Source organism: Meles meles, chromosome 8 (assembly GCF_922984935.1).
Source record: "Meles meles chromosome 8, mMelMel3.1 paternal haplotype, whole genome shotgun sequence".
NCBI lineage: Eukaryota > Metazoa > Chordata > Mammalia > Carnivora > Mustelidae > Meles > Meles meles.
In genome coordinates, this window is record NC_060073.1 from 32679502 (window position 1) to 32694844 (window position 15343).

Here is a 15343-nt window from a genome sequence, read left to right on the forward strand (position 1 = left end):
CTCAGTGGGTTGAGCCTCTGCCTTCGGCTCAGGTCATGATCTCGGGGTCCTGGGGTCCTGGAATCGAGTCTCGCATCAGTCTCTCTGCTCAGCCGGGAGTCTGCTTCCCACCCCCCCCCCCACCCCCGCCTGCATCTCTGGCTACTTGTGATCTCTCTCTGTCAAATAAATAAATAAAATCTTAAAAAAAAAAAAAAAGAATGTCTTACTGATGCAGGGGTTGCATTGGAAGAGTGTTTTGACTAGGCTTTTTCTTTATGGTGAGGGAGTGGCTAATTCTCAGTGTTTGTCTTTACTCTGGGACTAACCAGTTTCTCTAGCAAAAATCTGCCAGTTTGAGCAATCTCGTAGCCAAGTGGATAAGGGGACTGAGAGCTGTACTTTCAGCATGTAGATTTTCATTTAATCCCCCTCTTTTCAGTAAGCTGCCCTCTTTCTCAGCTCTGCCTGGTGCCTCTGATTTCAGAGTTCCTGTGGTTTAGCTTCTCTAGACACCAAATCTCCTGTCTTCTCTTCTGATGGCAAAAGTATAGTTAACTGAATGCTTGGTGTTCAGGGAGGGTTTGGGGACTTAACTGTGTTTCATAATAATAGTCAGCTTATTTTCAGTCTATTTTTTAGAGTTATCTAATGGCTCCAATTTATGAGAACCTTTCTGGGGTTTTGCAGTACAAACAAGTTTACTTCTGCTAGCTTCAGTTTTGAAGTCTCTGGTCTGCTAAATAAATCATTTACTACTTATTTTTCCTCTAGCTCCCAGAATTTTTGTTACTGAAGTTTCCTTTCTGATTCTCTCCCTTTCTTTTTTAAATGCCAAGTATCATTCTTTTATTTAACATTGGTAAAGCTGATTTTTTTAGGTGAAAAGATAATTCTCAATATCTTCTTCCTAGCCCAGTGGATAGTTTTGCCCAGTATGTTGGGGTTTGTACATCTGATTTGGAAAACATAGTTTCAGTCTGCTTGAGTGAAAACAGAATACTTTTTTCTGTCATCTCTCCAGACATAAGATACTTATTGCAGACAAAGGGCCTTCAGTGTTTCTTTAAGTATGGTCCACAGAACATCTGCATCAAAATCATCTAGACTGTGTGTTAAAAATTCAAACTGTTGGCCCTTATTCCAACCCTATTGAATTAAGAACATCCTGAGTGTGTGGCCTGAGAATCTGAACTTCAACAAATGTGTCCAGATGATTCCTAGCCCCACTAAGTTTGAGAATTCCTGTTCTGGTATTCTAAAACTTCAATTTTACCAATTAATAGAAATCTTCATAGATTCCTTGTTTGCTGTCCTATACTTGTGTTGTGGTTCATGAGAAAGAAATAAGTTGTATGACACAGAAAGAAGGTTATGGGAAATTAGATAACTAGTTGCTAGCTTAGAACTAATGCAGGGAGTTAAATTAGGAAGAGAAAAAATTCTACAGGTTAGCAGAAGTTAGTCCATGTGGCAACTCTAACTTAGTAAAAACAAATATTCCCGTAATATTTATATGTAAACATATTTCATTATAGTGACTTTTCCCTGTTTACTTCTAAAAAACAACATGAAGATTGAGAGAATATCTTATATGTGATGGTCAAGGTATAAATAAATCATGGGTACCCTTAAATCAAAAGAAAATCCAGACTTTTATGATGCTCACATTTGTTAATCGGGAAAATGACTCAGTAAGCCTAAACAAGAAAATATTCAAGTTTAAAATGTATAAGTCAGTTGAAAAAAATACAACATAATAGCATTATTATGGAATGTTCACACACAGATCAGTAACTATAACAACAGAGATTTTTCCAATAGTGTGGGTAAAGGAATTTAGAGAATATTTTAAGAGATTCAAAAGGGAGCACCTGGAGTAACAAAATTTGATTAAGGATGCTCACCATGGATTCCGACAGGGGAGGTCATGCATAATTAGTATGTTAGAAGTTCTTTAAAGAGCTTTTTATGATAGATGAGGAAAAACCCATTGATACTATTATTGTTTTAAAAATTAGTCTAGTGTTCAGACTAGGGATTAATATCATATTTTAAGATATGAAAGCTGGTTTTTTTAAAAATATGGAATATGATACTGGAATTTATTTTCAAGAGGCCAATTGTCTTCTATTTATTTTCAACTTCAGTGTTATACAATTGGATTATTTTTGAATCTTATAAATAATTATTTGGTAATCAGAATTTATTTTCTTAAAATCCCAAGTGTGTGGGGCAGGAATGTGAATTTCATCAGGTGAAATAAAAGCAAATAAGAATTTACAGTTTGCAGATTTATTTACTTTACAATAAATACTTAACGACAGATAATCCTTAATATTAAGATCACAGATTTTATGAGATCATCTAATTAACCAACTCAGAAAACTGAAACTTAGAGAGTTAGCTGCTCTACCCAAAATGGATCAGTTGGAATGGCTAGGACGAGAACCCATTTTCCTAGTTCAGATTTTCTCCATTATAGGAAAGTGCCACAAGTTAGTTTTTTATGACATTTTAAAAAAAAGATTTTATTTATTTATTTGACAGAGGGAAATCACAAGTAGGCAGAGAGGCAGGCAGAGAGAGAGAAAGAGGGAAGCAGTCTCCCTGCTGAGCAGAGAACTCGATGCGAGACTTGATCGCAGGACCCCGAGATCATGACCTGAGCCGGAGGCAGCGGCTTAACCCACTGAGCCACCCAGGCACCCACTTTTTTATGACATTTTAATTCCTATGTGTTCTCACTTAAAAATGAGTTAACATAACCATGAAAAAATGTGTAATATCTGCTCACAGTCATAACAGAATAACTAGTATCAGAGTAGTCATCCCATTTTATTTATTTATTTTTTAAAAAAAGATTTATTTATTTATTTGACAGAGATTACAAGTAGGCATAGAGGCTGGCAGAGAGAGAGAGGAGGAAGCAGACTGCCTGCTAAGCAGAGAGCCGATGCGGGGCTCGATCCCAGGACCCTGAGATCATGACCTAAGCCGAAGGCAAAGGCTTAAACCACTGAGCCACCCAGGTGCCCCTGGCCATCCCATTTTAAACAACTGGGATTGGACAAAATATATGAAACAATGATTTTTAGATATTGCATCATGAGAAGTCAAGCTTGAGAGAGGAAAGGTTGAAGCAAGTCCTACAATGTACCCCTTCTTTATACCATAAAACTGTGGTATAAGGAGAGAAAATCTAAGAAAAGCACAGTGGTCTCTACAAGCTGAGGAGAAAGACATCAAAGTAGTAGGAAGTGGAAATGTTGGACTTCTCCATGACATGCCATAAATTAAGGAACTACTTAGATAATATTTCCTAAAAGTTGCTTGGGGGTCCCCTTGTATCCTTGGCTAAATGTTAAGTTGTCCATGCACGAGGTAAACTCCATAAGGCTTGGTAGAAACAACTAACTACCCGGGAAAAAACAACTAATGGAGATGTGAAAAGGAAATAAGGGTAGGAATACATTTGTGTTTTGACATGTCATAGGAGAGAGATTTTATTAAACATGTGGGAAATTCACAAAGATTCCCAAAAACGTAATCATTGTCCAGGAGAAAATTCAGTTCAATAGAAACAGAGCCCCCAAATAGACTTAACAGTAAAAGACACTTAAAAAAAAAAAAAAAGATTTTTTTTTTTAAATTTATTTGAGAGAGGAAGAATATGCACAAGCAGGGGGAAGGGACAGAGAGAAAGGGACAAGCAGACTCTCAGCTTAGCAGGGAGCCTGATGTAGAGCTCCATCCCAGGACCCTGGGATCATGACCTGAGCTGAAGGCAGACACTTAACTGACTGAGCTACCCAAGTGCTCTAGTAAAAGACAAAGACAAAATGTAAAAGACTTTTCAAAAGCTGTTGTAAATATGTGAAGGAATTAAAGAAAAACATGAATATTATATGAAGAGAAATGGAAACTAAAAATAGAACCAATGGAAGTTCTAGACAGGAAAAATACTATATCTTTTTTTTTTTTTTAAATATTTTTATTTACTTATTTGACACGTAGAGAGAGAGAGATCACAAGTAGAGCAGCAGGCAGAGAGAGAGGGGGAAACAGGCTCCCCGCGGAGCAGAGAGCCCGATGTGGGGCTCGATCCCAGGACCCTGAGACCACGACCCGAGCCGAAGGCAGCGGCTCAACCCACTGAGCCACCCAGGCGCCCCACTATATCTTTTTTTAACAGAACATTTTTTTTTTTTAAGATCTTATTTATTTACTTGACAGAAAGAGATCACAAGTAGGCAGAGAGGCAGGCAGAGAGAGAGAGAGAGAGAAGCAGGCCCCCTGCTGAGCAGAGAGTCTGATGTGGGACTCGATCCCAGGACTGAGATCATGACCTGAGCCGAAGGCAGCGGCTTAACCCCCTGAGCCACCCAGGCGCCCTTTAACAGAACATTTTTAAATGAAAACTATATTTTTCAAAACAAAAACAATTTCATGAGCAAATACTTTTTAAAATTTGTGCAAATCTATTTTATGCTTATCTTATTAGAAGATTCTACATTTAATCTGCTTTGGTATTTTGATTTAATTTTTAAAAATTTTTTAATTAACATATAATGTATTATTAGACCCAGGAGTACAGGTCTGTGAATCGCCAGGTTTACACTTCACAGCACTCACCATAACACATACCTTCTCCAATGTCCATAACTCAACCACCCTCTCCCTACCCCTCTACCCCCAGCAACCCTCAGTTTGTTTTGTGAGATTAAGAGTCTCTTATGGTTTGTCTCCCTCCCGATCCCATCTTGTTTCATTTATTCCTTTCCTACCCCCCAAGCCCCCCATGTTGCCTCTCAACTTCCTCATATCAGGGAGATCATATGATAATTTTCTTTCTCTGATTGATTTATTTCACTAAGCATAATACCCTCTAGTTCCATCCACGTTGTTGCAAAAGGCAAGATTTCATTTCTTTTGATGGCTACATAGTATTCCATTGTATAAAAATACAATATCTTAAAAGGAAAAAGAAAAATCCACCAGATGGGTTTAACAGCAGATTAGACATTAGAGAACAAAAGATCAGTGAACTTTAAGACAGGGCAATAAAAGCTATCCAAACTGAAGTATAGAGAAGAAAAACGAAAAGACTGAAAAAAGGTGTCCTTTGAAGAGTCAGTGTCATTTCTGTGCCCTACAGCAGCCAAAGTGCTTTAAAGCCTTTCCTTGCTGTGTAGTTTGCATACACCTATCCCAGTGAAGGGGAGGGAGAAGTGTTGCAAGAAGATCCATTCTATACTTCGCTGAGAAAGGCAAAGGGCCTTCCATGTAGGACAAAATTTACAGAATGTGTTTGTGGAGAGAAAAAAAATACTGTAGATTTTCAAAGTGCATCTGCACAACCCACAGTCTTCTCCCCAGTAAAGTTAACTCTGCATTTTTACAGTGTAGCGTGTGTGTAGATTTGGGCCATTACTGGCGTATTATTTGGGAGTGGGAGGGATGGAGGTGGGAAGGACCAGAGATGGGTAGGATCATTTTTGTTAAATTTGGAGCCTGATTGGGGAAATGGTGAAGCAATGAAAAGAATAAACTAATGGTGTGTCCAGAATATTTTATCTTTTCAAAAAAAGAATATTTTATCTTTTCAAAAAAAGTCATTGGCAACCTAAATGAAGTTTGTGAGAGACTATTTAAAAGCTGCGAATGCCTGAAATTTATAAGCCCAGGTGTTCCCTGCCTGAGCTTAATGCTGTTCCCAATAAAGAACTAGTCCAGTTAATAAGTTACCAAAGTTGCCGTTTTGGGGATGGAAACTGAAGAGGGAAAATCTTACTGGAGCATATACATGGGCAGGTGGTTCTGCCTACCCTAAGAGCAGGCAGCAAGGGCCCCTGGTCTTAGGGCAGAAAATTCCTGAAGCCTGTTATTTGAACTTTGAACTCTGAAATCATTTTTGATGGCAGGATTTAGTCACTAACAGTACAAGTTCACTAAATGACTTCAAGATTTGAATCATTTCAAAAGCCCTGGTCTTAGAAGTTTAAACTTTTATAATGGAGCAGTGGTTCACTTTAAAATATAAAACAAAACAATTTTTTTTTAAATCCTAAGAATTAACTAATACCCAAAATGCTGTCTTGAATCATGATATCCATCAGTTCTTGACATCATCTAGGTCTGCATCTAGAACTCCATTGTAAAATCTTTTTGGCACATGTTAGGTTTCTGTGAAAACTTGGTTTAAATGTAAACTTAATACTACATTGTTATTTTTTGACTTAATGAAACTATAGAATTATACTCCTTAAGAAAAAAACAAAAACAAAACAAATGAGTGACAAATTGTGCTATATTCTTACCAAGGAATACTCTTCAGCAATAAAAAGGAATAAATATTGTGGTAAATGAAAGAAGCCTGATACAAAACAGTACTCACTATATGATTCCATTAATGTGAAGTTGGAGAACAGATAAAACTTCTCTAGTGAAATACAGGGATCAGTGGTTTCCTGGGGCCAAGTGTACTGAATAGTGATTGGGAAAGAGCATGAGGAATTTTGGAGAGTAAAGGAAATATTCCGTATCTTGATTGTGGTGGTGGTGGTTACACAGACACATTTTTTTCTTTTTTTAAAGATTTTACTTATTTGACAGAGAGAGAGAGAGAGCACAAGCAGGGGGAGAGGAAGAGGGAGAAGCAGGCTCCCCGCTGAGCAGGGAGCCTGACACAGGATTTGATCCCAGAGACACTGGGATCATGACCTGAGCCGAAGGCAGATGCTTCACCAACTGAGCCACCCAGGTGCCTCAGATACATTTTTTTTTTCTACCTGCATTAAACTGTACACTTAAAATAGGTACAGCTTATTTCATGTAAATTGTACATTAAAATAATAGTTTTAAAAAGGAAATAATAGGGCGCCTGGGTGGCTCAGTGGGTTAAGCCTCTGCCTTCAGCTCAGGTCATGATCTCAGGGTCCTGGGATCGAGTCCCGCATCAGGCTCTCTGCTCAGCAGGGAGCCTGCTTCCTCCTCTCTCTCTCTGCCTGCCTCTCTGCCTACTTGTGATCTCTCTCTGTCAAATAAATAAATAAAATAAATAAAAATATTTAAAAAATAAAATAATTTTTTAAAAAGGAAATAATAGTATGTTTGGCATTATTAACATTTTAAAGTAATCTGGGCTATTTATTTTAAGAAGAGATCAATTAAGTATAGAATATCTAAAGAGTATATTTTAATAGATTACTTGGAAAATCTCCTCTGGTTATCTACTTCCCATTCACATTTTAATAATAAAATGCCAGAACACCTACATTTCAAATTCACCAGAAATAATTGCTTTTACAAATCATAGTGATGTTCGTTATTAGTGAGAGCAAATAACTAGATTTGGCATGTATTCTTTCATCCAGTTTTATGAGAAAAAGACAAATAACTGGCCAATAAATTTATTTCCAGGATTTATTCAGAAAAGTACCTTTAAGTTATTTAATAAGATGGGTACAAATTCATCCCAATCTCCTGGCATCTTCCGGCTGAAATAATGATCATAATTTTTATTGTAAGTCACTATAAAATATTGGTCTTAGCAGAGAGTTATGCTTAGTACCTTTTATTACATTTTAATTCTTTGAAGATTCACAATGTATTTGACAGTCTTTCAGTTAGCAAAAAAATCTATAAAAACGGATTCCCTTTCTCAAAGTATTCATGATAAATTGTGTTCTCTTCTACTGAACAAGTACAATTAATTGCCAAGGGTGAAATATTTTTAGTAATCCAATGAATTAATTTCATAATTATCCATTAATTTTCACCTTGCTAAATTTCTTTTAAAATTCTTCTCTAGGTTTTTAATGGTTTTCTTCTCAGTTTTATATAGTGAATACTGTTGTAATCTATTTGCTGTACAAATACCCATTGAGTTAGTTGAAACAGTGTTCCTCATTTGAGGAAGCTGGGCCAAAAAAAATCTTTTTTCTATTTTTTAGGATAATAGCTGCTAATAACAGAATCCTGATTTAAACAGACTTAAGCAAAAAGGAAGCAAGAAATCCAGGAGTAGGATAGTTTTAAGCATAGCATGATAGGACTCCAGTTAGATTTTTTTTTTGAGTTTTATTTGTTTAAGTAATCTCTACATCCAACAAGAGACTTGAACTCATGACCCTAAGGTCAAGAGTTGCCCCAACTAAGCCAGCCAGGTACCCCCAGTGATCTTATTTTTAATTTTCTGGATTTTATGCTCCTTCATATGTTGGTAACAGGCAAGGTACACAGCCTGGTACAATTCTGACCAGTGGCAGAAAAAGATTATCTATTCCTTATGAATGATGAAGCCTTTCCCAGAAGCCCTTTCTCATGTCTCATTGGTAGAACTAGATTGTGCCTACTCCCAAACTGACAAGAGGCATAGGACCACCATGACTGACCTAGATCAATCAAGGTTAACTGTAGCTTACCTCAAGTCCAAAGCTGTAAAAGTGAACCTCTAAACAAAATCAGGACAGCAAGGATGAGGCAAAAAATGAATATTGGGTAGGCCGCTAAGAGAATTACTATGAATGTAAGGAGTTTTCTTATTTTATTTCCTAAGGTCAGTGTAAGGTTTGGGCAGTATCGAGGGACCATGGAGTTTGGTAACGATGAGTAATACTAAGGCTGATGTGGTCATTTGTGTGATTTTTTTTTTTTTAATATTTAAAATCGTACAAATTATTCTTAGCCCTTAGTCCATACAGAAACAGGTTGTGGCCAGAATTAGCCCACGATGCATAGGCTGCTGACCCTTGCCACAGAAGACCTTTTGAAAACGGTTTACGGGGAAGTGTAAATCAGGACTTATACTTCTGAATGTAAACATATAAAAATATGTCTTTGAGGAGAAGGGCCTTGTTGGATCTAATGGCTTGTCGATTTGGCTCACTTGGCCATGGGTGATACTGAGATCTCTCACTTGGACTGGGGTAGAGGCATTCCAAACCCAGAGGCTCTAGACTGTGTAACCACACCACCTCCATGATAGCCATTCCAGAAACGGCAAACTTTGCACCAGATATGCCGATGGTTAGAGGTAACTCCCAGAACTATAAACAGATTAAACAAAAAAGAGTTTGTAGAAAATCTCTTCCCAGCTGCTTGTCAAAAAGTCTGATTTTACAGCATGATGGCTTTAAATTTCAGTATCAGAAGGAACCTAGGCTGAAAGAAATGAACAAAATGTGAATTTGTAAAAATAATACTTTAACAAGTTTAACAGGTACAGATGAGTGGAAATGGTATTTTAATTAACCTTAATATTACAGCAAGATGACACTTAAATAATTGTGAATTATAAGAATGACCTGACAAGTAGTGGCTTCATTTCAGGGCTTTTGACAGAAATTTATATTGATACTAATTCATACCACTGATAATTTACTCTGAGAAAATGATTCCTGAAGGTTGGCATTGCTTAAACACTCTAAGGATCTTTCATCCTGAAAGTAGGAGAGAATGACAGTGTTGCTGATGCATTATTAATTTCTAGTATCTGATTTTCTAATCCTGGCTTTTAAACTCATTTAACTCTTAAAATTTGGCTTGCACAAACATTTTTACTGATATTTTGGCACAATGAAAAGAGGAATCTTAGAGTTAGAAAGCTGTGTAATTTTACTTGACTGATTTTTTTTAAACACTAAGACAGCACTATTTGAAATAATTTTTTAAATCATTGAAATTTTAGTTGAAATAAATGGGACCATCTTTAAATAGCTCACATTTTGCTTAGTTTAATTGGGAAATTATAACTTTGGAGAAGGATATTTAGATATTTGATCTTCACTAGTAACTAGAGAATATAATTTGTACCAAAGGTCTTCACTGAACTTTTAAGAAATAGATTTGTAATATTAAGAAATTGAGCACTAAACATAAAGAATGGAAAGAGCAAGAACATGGGGAACTAAAGGAGGAGGCTCTATGGGACCAAACATAGATTCTTAATAGTGTTGAGAGAGACTGGTTAAGGAAGAACGTGTACTGAATTGTCTCCTGTTAATATTTCTGACAAGGAGGGTGGTGGTGGTGGTAAAAAGGATAATCCCTGGAGACAAAGTCACATGGAATAAAGTGACCAATAGGAGAATTTTGCTAGTCAGAGGTGAACTGTGTCAGTAAAGTATCTTTAAAAACACAAGGGTGGATCCCATGACCATGTCAGGAAGTCTGTTTCACTCCCCTTTCTGTCCAAAGTCAGACAAAACTCCAATTTCTTCTGACAACTTCTCTCTTCTATTTTGAATATTGCTGTATAAGCATTTTTAGTAAAGGTTCCAGCCCATGGATAGGAATCCAAGGTGAGCTTATGTGTAGTAATCTCTAAAGAAATTAACCCAAAAGAGTGGGAGGGAAGGCAGGAAGAGTGACATTTGGAGTCACCAGCATTATTACCTTTTTTTATTGGGTGGCAAGGACCAGTCCCAGCCATGGGTCTATTCCAGCTTAGATATTCCAAGGGAGAATTGTGTCTGACTTGTGAGAACACATGCTGTTGGTTAGGAACTGAACTCCTGCACTGATACCCTCCAAATAGGCAGATTGGAGGTCGTAGATTTGCTCCACATGACAGTTTTTTTGTTTTGTTTTGTTTTGTTTTGTTTTTTTTATTTGACAGACAGACATCACAAGTAGGCAGAGAGAGGGGAAGAAGCAGGCTCCCTGCTGAGCAGAGAGCCTGATGCGGGGCTCGATCCCAGGACGCTGGGATCATGATCTGAGCTGAAGGCAGAGGCTTTAACCCACTGAGCCACCCAGGCGCCCCTCCTCATGACAGTTTATAATCACTTGAGAAATACATTGCAAGAACATTATTATTTAGGTAAAGCATTGATATTGTGAATATGTTCATCATCAGTTAGAGGGTCTGAGATTATTCTTGTAATTTCAGTCTTAGTTATAAACAGATATGCCTTCCTGATTTTGAGAAAAAGAGTAGCAATACATTTCTGGAAAATTGCCCAAAATTGGATTGCAGCTAGCATGCAAGAAACACACACAATTCTGTGAATGCCTATGGGACTCTGGCTCATGAGAACATTATTGGTCATGTGTGGGGTAGAATAAAGGCTGAGAACCTCCGATGTAATCCAGTAAAGGCCAATTTGTCAAATTAAGTTAGTCAATTAGATATTTGCCTTTTAAATGCAACACACATCACTTGATACAGCAATTAGATAAAGCGAATTAGTCACAATGTTTGAAAGTTGTTCTCCAGACTGAAAGAAAAGTACAACTTTGTCTTTCTATACACATGAAGGTCACAAAGAAAATGAGTTGGTTGGGCTGGGACTAGGATTACAGTTTCCAATTTTAAAGTAGGGATAGGGGCACCTGGATGGCTCCTCAGGTGGTTAAGCATCAGACTCTTGATTTTGGCTCAGGTCATGATCTCAGGGTCAAGGATCCAGCCCAGAGTTGGCCTTACCCCTCTCTGTTCTGCTTGAGATTATCGCTCTCGCCCTCTACCCCTCCCCCCACTCAGGCTCACATGCTCTCTCTCTCTCTCTCTCCAAAAATAAGTAAATAAATCTTTAAGGTAAGGATAAAATTGGGCAGAACTGGAGGCAGGGTGTTAACAGCAATGGAAAGATATTCTTTTTATTTTGTAATCATGTAATCCACATTATCTTTCAATAGTTTTAGGTTACACAAAGCAGTAGTACATTATAGCCATTAATAGTGAAAATAGAAGACAAAGTATTTTCAATTTGGATTTAGAATGTATTATATACTTTTAAAAAAGATTTAATTTAATTATTTTATTTTATTTATTTTTTAAGTCAGCTCCATGCCCAGCATGGAGCCCAAAGTGGGGCTTGAACTTAAAACCCTGAGATCAAGACCTGGGGATAAGACCAAGATTTGGATACTTAACTGACTGAGCCACCCCAGTGCTATTATTAAGTATTCTCTAAACCCAATGTAGAGCTTGAACTCACAATTCCAAGACCAAGAGTTGCATGTCCTACCAACTAAGCCACCCAGGCACCCTTATTATATACTTATAAATGGATATAGTGATTCATGTTATGGGAGTCACTTTCAAAAACCTAATAAAACTTGCATGAGTTTACCTGATACTCTCCAGCACACTTTGTTACTTTAATTTTTCTCATGCTGTGAGTAGAACTTTCCCACTAACTGATGCATGTTTAAGTCTTCACTGATGTTGAAAAGGTCATTGTTAAAGGGTTATAACAAGACAGATCAAAGTATTAAAATATTGAGAAAACAGGGGCACCTGGGTGGCTCAGTTGGTTGAACATCTGACTCTTGATTTCAGCTGGGGTTGTGATCTCAGGGTCATGGGATCAAGCCCCATTTGGGCTCCATGCTAGGTGTGGAGTCTGCTTAGGATTCTCTCTCTCCCTCTGTTCTTCCCCCTGCTCACTCTCTATTTCTCTAAAATAAATAAATCTTAAAATAAAATATTAGAGAAAACAACTTTACAATATTAGAAACCATTGAAAGGATTTCTTGAGATTCAGACTTATGGGAAACCTTGAAATGTGGTTTATTAATTTCACTTTTTTGTACCCAAACAACCTAAGTTATCAAGGTGAACTGTGATCAGACAATATAATTGATTTTAGGACACTGAGAAAGAATTTAAAACCCAAAGAAAGTATCTTAAGACCTAATTTATTTATTTTTATTTTTAATTGAAGTATAGTCGACATATTTGTTTCAGGTGGACAGCATAGTGATTCGACAGTTATATACATTACAAAATGCTTACCACGATAAGCATATGCTATCTGTCACCATACAATGTTATTATAATAGTATTAACTATATATCCTATGCTGTACTTTTCATTCCTGTGGGCTTACTTATTTTATAACTGGAAGTTTGTACCCCTTAGTTGCCTTTACCTATTTTGCCCATCTGTCCACCTCTCTCCCCTTGAGCAACCCTAGTTTGTTCTCTATATTCATAAATGTGTTTCTCTTTGTTACTATTGTTTTGTTATTTGTTTTTTATTCTAGATTCCACATATAAGTGAAATTATATAATTGTCTTTGTCTGTCTGACTTATTTTGCTTAGCATAATACCCATTAGTCCAACCATGTTGTTAGGAATGGCAAGATTTCATTCTTTTTTTATGGCTGAATAATATTTCATTGTATATACATGCATTCCATATATATATGCTTATCCATTCATCTATTGATGGATACTTGGGTTGCTTCTGTATCTTGTATCTGTATCTTGGCTTCTGGATAATGCTGCAATAAACATAGGGGTGCATATATCTTTTTAAATTCATGTTTTCATTTTCCTTGGGTAGATACTCAGAAGTGGAATTACTGGATTCTATGGTACTTATATTTTTAGTTTTTTGAGGAATCTGTACTGTTTTCCAATTTACATTTGCACCAGATTACATTTCCATGAATAGTGTGCAAAAGTTTCCTTTTCCCCACATCCCTACCAGCACTTGTTGTGTGTTGTCTTTTTTGGTACTATTCATTCTGACTGCTCTTAGGTAATATCTCCTTGTGGTTTTGATTTGCATTTCCCTGATGATTAGTGATGTTGAGCATCTTTTCATCTGTCTGTGGTCATCTATATATCTTCTTGAGGAAAATATCTGTTCAGGTCCTCTGCCCATTTTAAGTGGATTATTTGGGTTTTTTGGAGTGTTCACTTGTATGAATTCTTTATATATTTTGGATATTAGCCCATTATTGGAAATACCTTTGCAAAGATCTTTTCCCGTTCAGTACGTTGCCTTTTCATTTTGCTGATGGTTTCCTTCACCGTACCAAAGCTTTTTAGTTTGTTGTAGTCCCAGTTGTTTATTTTTCCTTCGTTTCCCTTACCTGAGGAGACATATCTAGAAATATTTTGCTAAAGTTAATGTCCAAGAGGTAACTGTCTCTGTTTTCTTTTGGGAGTTTTATGGCTTCAGGTCTTATATTTAGGTCTCTACTCCATTTTGACTTTTATATTTTTGTGTATGGTATAAGAAAGTGGTCCATTTTCATTCTTTTACATGTAGCTGTCTAGTTTTCCCAGTTACGTGTATTGAAGAGACTATCTTTCCCACATTTTATATTTTTGCCTCCTTTGTCGTAAATTGACCATCTAAGTGTGGGATTATTTCTGGGTTCTCAACTCTGTTCCATTAGTCTGTTTGTCTGTTTTTGCACCAGTACCCTGCTATTTTGGTTATTTTAGTTTTGTGATATAGTTTAATGAGGGAGTGTGATACCTCTAGCTTTGTTCTTCCCTTTCAAGACTGCTTTGGCTATTCCATGTCTTCTGTGGTTCTATACAAATTTTACAATTATTTGTTCTAGTTCTGTGAAAAATACTATTGGTATTCTGATACAGATTGTATTGAATCTATAGATTGTTTTGGGTAGTATGGGCATTTTAACATTAATTCTTCCATTCCATTGATATGGTATATCTTTCCATTATTTGTGTTAAGACCAAATTTAAAGATAATATGCAAAATAGCAAGAATAATGTCAAAATTTCCTATAGGTCTAGCATTTATTAAATATAGTGTAAACGCTTTTTAATATTTATTGCATATTTTTTCTTTTTTATTAATATTTATTTATATGTTTTAGTTTATTTTTATTTATTTATTTTTTTAAAGTAAGCTCTTCACCCAGTGTGGGGCTTGACATCATGACCCTGAGATCAAGAGTTGCATGCTCCACTGACTGAGCCAGCTGGGTGCCCTTGTTTGTGTGTTTTTAAAGTAAAATTGTGATCTAATAATTTTAACTGCTTTTTTTTCTTTTCATATATTAGAAACATTTTCTAAATCATCAAATGTTATTTTACAGTATAATTTTTATAGCCATTTAGTATAGAAAGGACTTTAAATGTTTATTTGATTCAGCCAGAGCTTACTGTAATAAATTACTTACAGGTTTTTCCCTCCCTGGTTAGGTTTTAGATACTTGCACAATGAGAATGAACCTAAATTCACCAGCCAGATATCTTTATGATTGGTATGGCAGAACAATTAAAGATATTTCAAAAGGTAAGTGACAAAAATTTTATAAACTCTAACATTTCAAAAGGTACTTACATAATTTTGTTTTTATTTGATGTATTTAAAAGGAAAACAGCTATAATAAAAGTTTAGTTTTAACATGAATAATATGTCATTCTTATACAAAAGGGAATTATGAAAGGGATTAAGTTTTGAGGAATCTTTATTTTAGCATGTGTTGGTCCATTTGGTCATCTATCACAAAAATACATTGGCTGGGTGACTTGAACAACAATTTATTTCTTATGGATATGAAGTCCAAGTCCAAGATCAAGGCCTTGGCAGATTCATTGTTTGTTGAGGGCCCCTTAACTGATTCATAGATTGCTATCGTCTCA

At 36.3% G+C, this 15343-nt stretch overlaps 1 protein-coding gene across 1 annotated transcript in view; it reads left to right on the forward strand.

Moving 5' to 3' along the window:
* DCDC1 (doublecortin domain containing 1) overlaps window positions 1–15343 on the forward strand; it is a 423366-nt gene that overhangs the window by 65033 nt on the left and 342990 nt on the right. The window contains exon 9 of the mRNA XM_046015856.1: window positions 14900–14993. Coding sequence (XP_045871812.1) covers window positions 14900–14993 — 94 coding nt within the window. The remainder of the gene's footprint in view (window positions 1–14899; window positions 14994–15343) is intronic.